Genomic DNA, 12,694 nt, shown 5'->3' with positions numbered 1-12,694 from the left:
TCATTCCTCTCCTTTTCTTGCACGACTTCGACGCGAGTCCGGGCCGTCCGACATAAAAGGAGGCTTGTAACACCCCGAGAGTTTGTGGCCTCAGGCAGAAGACCGGGCCGTGCTGAGTCATGCTGTAGACATGTGATTCCAGTCAGGTGACGACGCTAGAGTGCTTATCACCTGACCTGACCTGACTGCTGTATCAGGCTGATAGGGTTAGGGCTGCGGGGCACAGTCACGTGTAGATATGAGCCCGGTTGGGCTGTTTGTCTTCCCTGCAAACATCCTTAGTCATCCAGGTCGGTCTTGGCATTCGCGGGCCCAGTGTGCGATGAAATTCACCAGTCAAAGAAAGTCGAAGGTTGACGAGATTGAACCCCCTCCGTGATACCCGCTCTCCCCTCCTCAACCCCCCCGATCGCCTCGACTTTTTTCTTCGGGATCTTCTCGTCGCCCAGATCAAGATGCGCCCTATTTTGCTGTCGGGCCATGTGCGTTGGAATTCCTCGTTTTTTAGCAGCAAAAGCTGCTGGATCCACACAGATTGTACAGTTTACTGACCGCGGCCCTGTTCGTGTCTTTCTATAGGAACGGTCCCTGACTCAGATTCGTTTCAACCGCGATGGCGATCTCCTTTTCTCCGTCTCCAAAGATAAGATTGTCTGCGCCTGGTGGTCCGCCAACGGCGAGCGTCTCGGAACGTACAACGGTCACCAGGGTGCTGTTTGGACCGTCGATGTCAGCCCCAACACCGTCCTTCTCGCTACCGGCTCCGCCGACAACACCGTGCGCCTACTGGAACATCAAGACTGGTGAATGCGTGAAGGTTTGGGACTTCCCTACCGCCGTGAAGCGGGTCGCTTTCTCCCCGGATGGAAGCAAGCTGTTGGCTGTGACGGAGAAGCGTATGGGTTTCCTGGGTACGATCGTTGTGCTGGATATCAACTATGGCGAGAACTTGGAGGATCAGGCCGCCGAGCCTTCCCTGAAAATTACTTGCGAGGACAGCAAGGCGACAGTGGCGGGATGGAGTTTCCTCGCCAAGTATATCATTGCCGCGCACGAAGACGGCAGTGTCAGCCAGTACGACCCTAAGGTACGATCGAGATTCTATAGAGGGGGTGATTGGTTCTGCTGGCATGCCGAATGATGCTGATATTTTTTTTTCCTATAGACTGGTGACCAGCTGCTCAACGTCCAGGTCCACGAGTTCGACTCCCAGATCAACGACATCCAATTCTCCCCCGACCGCACCTCACTCCTCACCGCTTCCAAGGACAAGTCTGCCAAGGTAGGCGCATTCGATTGATCTTTCGATATAAAGCACCATTGACTAACTCTCTGAAAGCTCCTGTCCGTTCGCGACCTCAACATCCTCAAGACCTACCCCGCCGACACTCCCCTCAACTCCGCCTCCATCACCCCCAAGAAGGACTACGTGATTCTGGGTGGTGGTCAAGCAGCCATGGATGTCACAACCACCTCCGCCCGCCAGGGTAAATTCGAGGCCCGCTTCTACCACAAGATTTTCGAAGACGAGATTGGCCGTGTCCGTGGTCACTTCGGTCCCCTTAACACCATCGACGTCCACCCCGCCGGTACCGCGTATGCCTCCGGTGGTGAGGACGGTTACGTCCGTATTCACCACTTCGACAAGTCCTACTTCGACTTCATGTACGAGGTTGAGCGGGAGCAGATGCGGAAGTGAAGTGAAGTAAATGATGTGGAGAAATCTCAAGAAGAGCGATGAAAAAATATAGGTGACTCTTTTTTTCGAACGTTTGCGTTTCTTGTGTATGTGTTTTATGAATGCGAACAAGACTCGGGGCACAATCCCGCCCACGAGTTCTGCATACCGGATGAGATGATGACCTTTCGAGGCACGGTTTCTCATTTCTGTTGATTACATGATCACCCGGAGTTGGTACCCCTTTGTTTATTGTTCTGGGTTAATAAAAGATGGCATGCTTCTCATGATGGGTTTTTTCTCGAGATATATGTATGTCCTTTAGCTGCAAACGTGGGAGCTGTGACTCTCCGGTTCACCGGCGGAGGATCGCATATCAGGAATAGACAATACGAAGCTTCCAAAATTTATATGACTATTTGCTACCAGAATACCGAACTGTCGTTGTGTTTAAAAATGTGGGGTCTTCCAGAAAACATTATCAAAGTTGGAGATTTCAGAATTGAGAGGTAATTAGTTTGGGTTGAAGGGGGTGGCAATATGGGTGGGATATCGATACAAATTCACCACCTTAAGGACTCGGCATCCCCACAACGATTTATGCAGTGGGCGCCAGTAGGACATATACGAGAGGAGTTCCTAAAATACTACAAATCGAAGAATACAAGATATTCATGTATGGAGGTATCATTTATACATTTTCATGAAGTTTTCTCTAAGCCCATTTCCATGCATTGACAAGCGCTCATCCAGCCAGCAGAAATAGAAACCCAAGGAAAGTTAAAAAAAAAAAAATCATAGATAGAGAGGAAAGGGGTCGTTCGGGGACATGACGATCATCAAAAACAGTAACAGTAGAAAGAGATGCAGAACTTTCAATGTTTCGTCCTGGGTGTCATCCCCAAAGGAATAAAATAAGCCACGGGCTCATCCCCAGATGAGAAAGACAGAAGGAGAAAGGAGAAATCTATTTCTTCTTGGCGAACTTCTCGGCTCCAATGTCACTGCCACGGAGCTTGATGTTGAGCACGCGCTCCATAGAGGAGAGAACCTTTTGGTCCGGGGTGGCGGAGCCACGCTCGAAGTCCTGGACAATGGTGATGGTGGTGTTGCACTTGGTGGCGAGTTCCTTCTGGGTCATCTTGTAGCCCTCCTCGGTTCGGCGCTTCTTGATGGCATCTGCGACGGCGTAGCCGACGGTCTTGGGCTTGATGATATCGTCGCTGCGGTCGACCTTGGTCAAGTGCTGGCCGTCGGGGGCGCCGGCCTTTGCAGACTGTTAGGTGGTCATTGTTAATCGTATGCTCTTTCATTGATTCCCATTGCCTTCGAAAAGGCTAATTGAATAGTACAAGGGATTTCAACATACAATGTTACCGGTGGTGAACTTCTTCTCGGATCCGAGGACCGCACCACTGCGCTGGGCAGCGTTCAGAGCGCTGCGGCCCTTGACAGTGGTCTCACGCGGGGCAGCGCCGCCGCGGGTCTTGCTGCCGATCTTAGTGACGGTGTCCCAGTCGCTCATCTTGACGGTTGGATGTGGTGTGTGGATTGGGGGTGGTAGAGTGCGTGAGAGGTGGTAAGTGGAGGTGGAAGGAGTAGGATGTGCGGTGGAAGGGGTGGGGTATGACGATGGCTCGCGTGTGAAGCAATTTATACCACAGAAGCTTCGAGAGGAGGGGAGTCACACGCTAACCGTATCTGGTTAGCGCAGACCGGTCAATGGGCGCCTGGCTTCTAATTTACACGCTTTAACTCCGTGTTTACTAAGAGAGGGCAACTATTCTAGTGTTTTCCTTTCGGAAATAAGTTGGGTAGGATCCGAGAAATAATTGATTGCTTATATATCATTTTTTGTGGTGTTTTGACATGGTTTCATCGTGATCATTTCGTTCAGCATTTCGCCACATTCCCTTTCACCGGGACTCGACACACTCTACTTTCATCCATTGCTTCGATTAACAGCATGGGAATTCTAATACGGTGTGAAAATAGTCTCTAAGAACTCATTATAGTGCTAAACCTTCAAGTCCATAATGCATGCACAATTTACCTCAAACTTGAAGACACTGAAGGACCACAGACAGCTTAAATATGATGATATATCGTGACCCACTTGATGTCATACTTTGGGCCCATTAGTATGTTGATCTCGAGCGTAACACTCGGTCAAATAACGAATAAGAAATATTAGTTACCTACTCATAAAGAGTCACTTTATAGAGCAAATTTTGTGCATTACAGTGATTCGTGGACTGCTACTTTTTACTCCTCCGCATACCAGCCTTTGTTCTCCTTTTCTTCCCAATTGGGACCCCGATTACCCCACCACGAGGCTGAGGCTCGGCGCGCATGCGACACCAAAGATACTAATCAGAGGATTTCCATTAGATCGACAGGCGGGCTCATAAGTGGTAGTACACTTCAACTTCTAGTTGTCCAGGTCGTTTAAATAAACACATATGAAGACCACTTCAAACTATCGCGAGTTATTAACTAGACAAGGAAGATCAGCGACAGGTTTTCTACTAGTATGGCGAGAAATTTAAAGATGACCTCAGATATTCTACCTGGGTAGTTACGAAGAATCAATCGGGCCAGGGATGGAGACATCAATAGCATACTACTAAGTAAGCCACATCCATTTTGGTGGTTTTATAGTATAAACTTGAACGAGACCGAAATGTGTAAATCCATTATTCCGGTACGCAGACCTCCAAGTCGGAAGCTAGATATATTTCAAAATCCCGCCCATGGATACTGATGGGCATAGGCCACCTGGGCATACTACTACTAGTAATTTGAAAAGTTGTCATGCAACCATTTACTGGGAGCTAGGCTATACCTAGTTCCCCTAGAACTCATTCGCCAGGTTACTAGTACTATTTCGCGGCAAAATCATAAGAGCAGTATTAAGCTAAATACTAAAATCTAGGCCAGGGCCCTTCGAAATATCTCCTTGACAACTATGTTTATTAAGATATATTATTTTGGTGAGATATGGCTTGATAAAGATACTACCACAGAGTCCGACAAGTTGAAGATACGATATTCAGAAAATTGGTCAAGAAATATGGTCTTAGTGGCCGGATGTCAAGCCTTTCAAGGGGGCAGCATGATATTTTTTCTCTGGGCTCAGAGCCTTCTCGGACTTAAAGGGCGACTTGGTAATCATGATACGAGGTGTGCTATTTCCTATATCCGTTATTTGACATTTAGTAATATCTGAAGGGAGCTGATGATGCCTAAAAGAAAGTCGGTCGGGATCTCGGGGTATTCACTACGTGGGGAAAGTGAGTGTTTGGGGGCCCGAAGTACTCCGAGGTTTCCGCTTTGGGCGATAAATAACTATATCGCCGATGCGTCGATAGTAAGTATAAGAAGCGCCTCACTTCCGCTTAGTTTGAGCCAATTCAATCAATTCAATCAAGAAGTTGTAATATATTCCATCAATACTTCAAAGCGAATCGCCTTCTCTAAATTCGGTTTCATTCCCACGATTCATCATGTCTAACCGCCCCCACGCTCCGCCTCCCCATATCATCGCCCTAGTCAGTCATCATTCTGTAAACCATATATGATTTCCTGCTAAAAGAATACTTAGGATGGCCGTGAGGTTGATCTCCTCCACTGGATGTACGCCCGCTCCGATATCAAGCAAATTCGTGGAAACCCGGAAAAAGTCATCGCTGCCATTGATGAGTACCACGACAAGCATAACAAACTGATGAACATCGGCGATGTCAAAGGACCGACTATGCTCGATATTATTGCCCAAAGAAAGCCATCCCTGATGATTGAGCTTGGTGGATACGTTGGTTACTCGGCTGTTCTCTTCGGCAATGCTCTCAAGACCCATGGAGGAAAGCTGTTGAGCATTGAGGTCAATCCTGAAATGGCTGCTGTCGCAAATCAGCTAGTCGAACTCGCCGGCCTACGTGAAATTGTGCAGATTATGGTGGGAGCCAGCAATGAGGTGCTGGAGGAGTTGGTTCGGGAGAAGAAGCAGATAAAAGAGGTAGAGTTGATCTTCCTTGATCACTGGCAAAAGCTGTACCTTCCAGATTTGTGGCTCCTCGAAGAGTTGGGAGTTCTCATTCCTGGAAAAACGATGTTGGTTGCGGACAATGTTATTATGCCTGGTGCTCCAGACTACGTGGAGTGGGTAAAGGCAACACCGGAAGAGAAGAAGAAGCTGCTTGAAAAGGCGGACGTTGGAGCTCGTCGCCCTAAGCCTGAGCTTATTTATGAAACTATTGTACCCGAGTTTGATACAGACTTTGGAAAGGTATGTTTTGTCTTGATCGCCCTTTTGAGCAAATGCTGACATATGGCTTTAGGATGGTCTTGCGATCACGAAAGTGCTGTGAAATTTATAGACTTGATTCTATTATCTGTTTCTAAGCGGAATCAATCGATACCGAGCGTATTCATATCTCCTAGTTGAGTTGCACTTGAAGGTTCAAGTTATTGTTGATAGATATGAAACCGAATGTCCGAGTATCTCACGGAGAATTATGAACGCAGTTATCCGTTAATATTCAGTAAAGTGTAGTTCTTTTAAAAGTTGGGATTAAAGTAATCAACAACTGATCCATATTCTGTTTTGTTGGAATACGAAGTATGATCCTCATTCTATACATAGAATTATGCAGATGGCCCTCTCCGACTCGGGCCCGCCTATTCCAGTCTCCACGAGCCGAAAATAATGAATCAAAAAACCCCAAGAAGAAGAGAATCAAAGCTGCCTAAATTGCCGAGCCCTTCCGAGCTCGCCTACGGTCCAGTTTACCCCTGGACATGAAATTTAGGGCGAACGTGTGGAGATTTGGGATGTCCCCGCCAGCCGGATTGTCCGTCTTGGCTGTCTCATCTGCCTGGTCCACCTTCCCTCGACTCTTCACTTCAACTCTTCGACTCTTCACTGCCCACCCTCGACATCTTTAACCGGATCAATTCTATCTATTCTCTCGCCACTTTAATTGTTACCATATCTTCTTCCCGCCATGGCGAGCGACTTCTCCGCGGCCATGACCACTCGGTCGCTCCGCATGGTCCGCACCGTTCGTTATCCCCCACAGGACCCTCAGGTCCCCTTGAAGCCGAGCACCACAACTGACACGCAAGATTTAGGAGCTGGAATTCCTGGCTGATGCCGGTGTCATCAACCCTCGGCAGCTCTCCTCTATTCTTTCCGAGCTGCCTACCGACTCCCAGTCCCAGGCCCAGTCTCAGGCCCGCGCGCACCAGCCGTCCCCCATCAATGCCCGCGCGCATCAGCCATCACCAGCACCAGCACCAGTGCCGGTGCCATCGCCTCTGCCAGAGCCTGTTCACGCACAGCCGCCCCCGGGCCCGTACTCGCCCCCATCAACGGCCATGTCAAATACCTCCCTGAACGAGAAAGCCCCGATGCAGAACCAATATGCGGCTCCGCCTCCCCAGGCCCCGCCGGCCTACCCCCAAGTTCCACCGATTATGTCGCTGGCCTCCGCCCTATACGCATATACACCGACCGATCCGGGCGACCTTGCTCTGCAGCCAAATGATCGCATCCAGGTTACTGAGCACATGAATGATGACTGTATGTTCTACGTTAATGGAGACGTTATGGGATATAACTAACATACAAATGCAGGGTGGCGCGGTCGCAACGAGCGGACTGGCATGGAGGGTATCTTCCCTCGAAGCTACGTCAATGTGATTAACGAGAAGGGTGGATTGCAGTCCCCTCCACCCACTTCCAACTACGGAAATATGCCCCTGGATGTTAGCCAGACTGGATCGGGCGACCCTAACGACCCGGAGAAGAAGAACAAGTTCGAGCAAGGTGGCAAGAAGTTCGGAAAGAAGCTGGGCAATGCTGGTAGGTTTCCGATGAATTATAATCCTTCTACCGTCTGTTCACAGCTAATCCCGGTCTTAGCGATCTTCGGTGCCGGTGCCACGGTCGGCTCAAACATCGTCAACAGCATCTTCTAAGTCGAACATCCCAAATTCCTCATTACTCGTTTGTATCCTCGAAAATTATCGCTCTTGCTCATCTTCCCAATCGATATCCTCCTACATCATTCAACGGCGTTTGTGGCTTGATTCTGCTTCGGAATAGAAGATCAGTGGGCTGCCGCTGGTGTTTCTCTATGATTTATCGTTAGCTTTTTGGACTTGATGCACCCCCGCTGGCTATCAACCTTCGTTTCTAGATCGGCAAGAAGTAAAGCCTTAAGCTTAATCGAATTCGCCCGTTCTTGGGCCCGATGACACTGGGTGTTTCTATTCGTAGTAGTACTTTTGTTCAGAGAGCGGCTATGTGCATGCAGCAGGGACATTAGCGGTTTCAGCGATGAGATGTGACTCTGAGTGTGATAAGCCATGTATTAGGGCCACGCGAAGCGCCTGGCCCCAGCCCCCACCACATCGTACAGGAAATGGGCAGATCGACACTAATAGCGGCGCTTTCAAAAGGACGGGCATGCCTTTCCTGCTATTTCAAAGTAATAAATTTGTTTTCGATGGTGCACAGGTGATATGAACTGTCGGCACCATGAAGTACTTTACATTCTGGACGATATTGTTGCTTGTACCTTTTGCTGCAGCGGATGATTGGGAGGACTTTACCAATAACCTTGCGACTGACTTGGTAAGATCTGAGAATTATCACTAGCATCTTGTGACAAATACATGGTGAATACATGCTAATTATCTCGCCTCTAAAGGCCCCCTTAATTACGCTCTTTGGTGAACGACTCACCAAACAATTCCTCTCCGAGTCGATCAGCCTCTTAGACAACATAATCTTCGCCTTATCACCACTTGGTGTTTTAACAGCAGTTGTCTCGGTCATTCGAGTTTGTGGTAGCTCATCCCTAAAAGCATTTATAGGAAGAGCACAAGAGGGCCCTGCCGAGGCTGAAAGCGAGCTTTTATCATGTGTGTCCCAGTCAACAGCGGAGCTATTCAATGATGGGGGCATTTCAAGAGTCTTTGGCAGGCCCAAGATTGTTGAGATTGTCGCATGGGAGAATGAAGATCCAAAGACAGGCAAACGAACGGTCGAATTCGGAACACTTCGTGACGCGATTAGAAAAGGAGCGTGGAGTGCTCAAGGATCGGGCCTTGCCCCTGAAGATTTGGATGATCCAACTCGTCTCCCAGAGCTCGATATGCCAAACCTGTCTTTGAATAAGGGTATTAAGAGAATGTATGAGAGGTGGTTTTACTGCGCCGCCATCTTGGGTGCTATCATGCAGATTGGTAAGATTTTGTCGATGAGATTTGCAATATGGCAGACTCAACTAAAGTAATACCTCTGTTTCTCTTAGGGGTCATTATATACGCGGCAATCACTGTATTTTTATGCCCCGGAGATTTCGAGAAGGACGACAAACCAGTGGCCAGTTACGCATTCCCATTCTTCATTGTCGGAACGACCTTGCTCTTCGCAGGCATGCTCTTTTGCGCGATCATTATCGAACGCTCTTCAAAAGAATATTACATCAAACCAAACAAGCCTAGTAAGATCTGTTGGCTGCAACCGGGGAACCAGCACGTGGGGGATCAGGTCTTCGGCGCATTCATGGCCGTGAAGCAAGGACCAGAATCATCGATGAGCATGCGGCTGCGATATATCAAATCTACCCGTTTTCCGAAATACGATGGCAGATATGTGGAGCTCTATACAGTCTTAGGCTCGACAATGCTTGGCTTCATCATTCAATTTGTTGGCCTAAGAGGTCTTCACGCATCCGTCATTCTAGCCCAGCTGGGCTCGACTTTCATCATGTCGATTCTGCGCACTTGTCTAAGGACTCAGAGAATGGCACCTGAAGAGAATCTTCTTAAAGACGAACGAGATCTCGCTACACAGAAAAAACAAGAACTTGATGCTTTTGCATTTTACCTCCATAATGTCGCTTCGTTCGAACCCGCATCATCGACCACTCCGGCTATATCCCACAGTAACTCGTCAGAGCCCTATGTGGCCCGGCCGGAGAAACCGCTGGTAAAAGAGATCATTGCAACTCGGGCTCTTCTCGCAGACATAACCTCCAAGCAAGAGTCGAAGCATGGGTTGAATGTACCATGGGATGATATCCCAACTCGAAAGGTGGCAAAGAGCCTGGCAGACACGATCGGGATGACAATGGACTTATTGTCCAGCTGGGGTGTTGAGTACGAGAAAGAGTTCCAATTTAATCTCTCGTTTGAATGCAAACCTGAAGGGCTTGAGTGGACTTCATATTCCCGTGGGCAACACCCAGTTCGAGTTCAAAGGAGCGGCGATGCTTTGAAATGGAAAGTCGATCAGAATGAGCTCGAAGCGATAATTGGATTATCAACTTGGTCATTATACAAATCTGACGAAGAATGGAAGCATCCTCTCGTTCGAATGGTGGGCCTTGACTCTTTTGAAGCTGGAACACTGGAGACCTACCTGTCTTTTCATAAATGGATCTTCCAACAAAATGAAGCTAAAATTGCATCCGCTAAGACGATTGATTCGTCCAAACGGCTCTTCGGATTTGAATCAGATCGCTATGCCTACGACAATGATATACTTATTGTTCGAACAGAAAATAGTGTGGAGACTATGGTTGCTCAAGACATCTACATCCAATTCCTTCACAATGCCCTCAAACCGACCAATGCACTCAAAGGGCATACACTTCTAAACGACAGCATCCATAGTTCGACTTTTCGGCCGAGCTTTTCTGCAAAGAATAGCCAGATTGAAGAGCTCCTTCATTGCTTCGAGAGCTGCATGCTGGGGTCCCGAGAAGATGCCCTTCTTTGTGCCATACCTACCTTGCGGAGCTTAAGCCTTCTTCCAGAGTTGGCAGGAGATTCTGTCCAAGTGAGAATGCAAATCGAAAATCTGATCAGCCAAAACAACTGGGAGAAAGCATTCAGACTTCTCGAATGGATATGCGAGCGATCTCAAGGCGATGAACTACGCCATTCTGCGTATGAACTGGGTTACCTCTGCCGCCGAGCTTTGATGGCCCACGATGCTAGTATCCGAGGAGCAGGACTCGAATATACGTGCAAAATTCTCAAGAAGAATATCAGGGAGGACTTTCTAAACTCCAGGAACGTGAGAACACCCAGACACTGGTCAGAGTCGAGCCAGTTGGAGCCCTGGTTGGGGCGATTTGCTAGGGAACTAGGATGGATTGCATGGCATATTTCGGGCAACATACCGAGCGCCGAGTGTATACAGCCCACCCTCAAAGCCCACGGAGTCTTGGAAAGCCTAGGCACATCTGCAGAGGATGGCGAAGACGCAAAATTTTCGATAGCAACGGTGAAAGCCACGCAGGAGTTTCTAACCTTGAGTGCTTGGGATGTCCACCATCGTGATCTAGAGGGAAATGAAGATGAACTGGGCTATGCCTGGGCCTTGAAAGAAGACCTGGGTGCAATCGCTTATTTTATCATGATGAGGTGGGTAGAGATCGGTGCTCAACACCCGGTGCTTTGCCAACGAGCATTTAGTATTGCGGCGAGGCATCCCGCTGGTCAGGGTGTGAATGTCCTTCTTCGACATGGTGCTGATATTGGGGCGTCGGATGAAAGGACAATATCAGCCTTGCTCCAAGCCATTGATGACAACGACTTAATAGCCGCCGAGATACTCCTTGAAAACGGGGCTAATCCGAATGGTAACGAGAAAGGACCGGATGCCAACCCTTTGGGTCTCTGTGCTCAACGAGACCTTATTGATATGGCACAGTTGCTTCTTGGCCACGGCGCCTCGGTTTATATTACTGACGCGAGTGGCATGTCTGCACTTCATTGGGCGAGCAATGAGAATAAAGTCGGCATTGCCAGCCTGCTACTTTCCCACGGAGCGAATGTTGGAAAATTTGGAGCCGATGGAGTCATACCACTTCACTGTGCGGTCAGAAACAATTATCTTCAAATGACGGAGCTGCTCCTGAAAGCTGGATCTGAGATTGATGCCCCAGGGGGTAACCGAGAGAAGACCTCGCTGATGTTTGCGGCCGACTCCGGCTTCGTCGATATTGTCTATACGTTGCTAGCGAATGGCGCCGATATCCATGCGCAAGATGCGAAGGGCTTGACGGCTTTAGACTGGGCTAAGATGAGTAATCGCTCGGAAATTGTCAAGATTCTCGAAGAAGCAACTCGAATGAAGGCATGTAAGGTGGGTTGAGTTGGGTTGCCAAAAATCCTGATGAAGATGATCGAAGCCAGGGAATTTTCAACTAATTATTAACTTTTGGGATGATTGTGCACCTTCAGCCAAGGGAACCTTGGAACACCCCCAGCGTAAATCTTTATTTCCATATATATCCGGAGTATATCAGTATCAGCCTACATCAACATGAGAATGATCATCAGTTAAATATGGATTTGAATCAAACGTATAGAAAAATTTGTCAAGTTCCAGGGTCCTGAGCTCCGAATTCAGGCTCCGATCGTCAAACTTCCCCTAAATGTACTGGTATTTTTTGAGATACGAAAGGTTTCTTGAGTGGTCTTGGCTTATGGTGGGCGCTACGCGCATTGCCAATCACAGAGGGGGATCCACTTTGGTGGGGGATCGATCAACCCATCATGTTGCGCAGGTGCAACTTTTACGCGCCGGCTGGGATAACACTGCAGTAGCCGAGTGTGATACCGAAGCAGCTGATTGACTGCCAATGCAAATGAATCCCGCACGGTTGATCACTCATGGTAGACTAATAATAACTTGAGACGAGCTCCCCCGTGCGGAGTCGGTAGCTCGTCTTCACAAAAGAGCACCAGCTCCTACTCCTCCCTTTTCTCAATTAACGTCCTCCTTTCAGACTACTTGGCTTCAGCGAAATCCATTGAGCGCGTTGTACCATATCATATTTAGTCGGCGATCGAGCATTCTTAATCGGATAATCGAAGCCACCGCTGCCCACCCCCGCATCCGCAAACCAGCGTGAGTTCTCGTGGCCTCCTTCATTCGCACAAATGCTTTATACATATGGCATAGACATGCGAAGAGATATCTGACGCATT

At 48.5% G+C, this 12,694-nt stretch overlaps 5 protein-coding genes across 5 annotated transcripts; 4 read left to right on the top strand and 1 right to left on the bottom strand.

Moving 5' to 3' along the window:
* Window positions 1-455: 455 nt before the first annotated feature.
* On the top strand, window positions 456-1,699 carry tif34 (translation initiation factor eIF3 subunit i; the record flags this gene model as incomplete). Its single annotated transcript, XM_057271410.1, has 5 exons — window positions 456-482; window positions 580-777; window positions 800-1,087; window positions 1,166-1,282; window positions 1,340-1,699. The coding sequence occupies 5 exons, from the start codon at window positions 456-458 to the stop codon at window positions 1,697-1,699; spliced, it is 990 nt and encodes a 329-aa protein (XP_057115598.1).
* A 946-nt stretch (window positions 1,700-2,645) lies between these two features.
* mbf1 (multiprotein-bridging factor 1) lies at window positions 2,646-3,203 on the bottom strand (the record flags this gene model as incomplete). Its single annotated transcript, XM_057271409.1, has 2 exons — window positions 2,646-2,954; window positions 3,048-3,203. 2 exons carry the CDS (start codon window positions 3,201-3,203, stop codon window positions 2,646-2,648), a joined length of 465 nt encoding a protein of 154 aa, XP_057115597.1.
* Window positions 3,204-5,184: 1,981 nt separating this feature from the next.
* On the top strand, window positions 5,185-6,048 carry N7481_012189 (O-methyltransferase; the record flags this gene model as incomplete). The annotated part of the gene is made up of 3 exons (XM_057271408.1): window positions 5,185-5,229; window positions 5,283-5,966; window positions 6,019-6,048. The coding sequence occupies 3 exons, from the start codon at window positions 5,185-5,187 to the stop codon at window positions 6,046-6,048; spliced, it is 759 nt and encodes a 252-aa protein (XP_057115596.1).
* A 636-nt stretch (window positions 6,049-6,684) lies between these two features.
* N7481_012188 (SH3 domain-containing protein) lies at window positions 6,685-7,660 on the top strand (the record flags this gene model as incomplete). The annotated part of the gene is made up of 4 exons (XM_057271407.1): window positions 6,685-6,741; window positions 6,812-7,262; window positions 7,317-7,544; window positions 7,605-7,660. The coding sequence occupies 4 exons, from the start codon at window positions 6,685-6,687 to the stop codon at window positions 7,658-7,660; spliced, it is 792 nt and encodes a 263-aa protein (XP_057115595.1).
* Window positions 7,661-8,222: 562 nt separating this feature from the next.
* On the top strand, window positions 8,223-11,840 carry N7481_012187 (ankyrin repeat domain-containing protein; the record flags this gene model as incomplete). The annotated part of the gene is made up of 3 exons (XM_057271406.1): window positions 8,223-8,318; window positions 8,395-8,932; window positions 9,001-11,840. Coding segments are annotated over 3 exons (3,474 nt in total), but the record flags the coding sequence as incomplete, so codon positions are not given.
* Between the last annotated feature and the right edge of the window lie 854 nt (window positions 11,841-12,694).

Source organism: Penicillium waksmanii, assembly GCF_028829765.1.
Source record: "Penicillium waksmanii strain IBT 27052 chromosome Unknown utg000010l:1.0-3698451.0:1.0-3701458.0, whole genome shotgun sequence".
Lineage (NCBI taxonomy): Eukaryota > Fungi > Ascomycota > Eurotiomycetes > Eurotiales > Aspergillaceae > Penicillium > Penicillium waksmanii.
The sequence above is the reverse complement of the archived record's forward strand: the minus strand, read 5'-3'. Positions and strand labels throughout refer to the sequence as shown.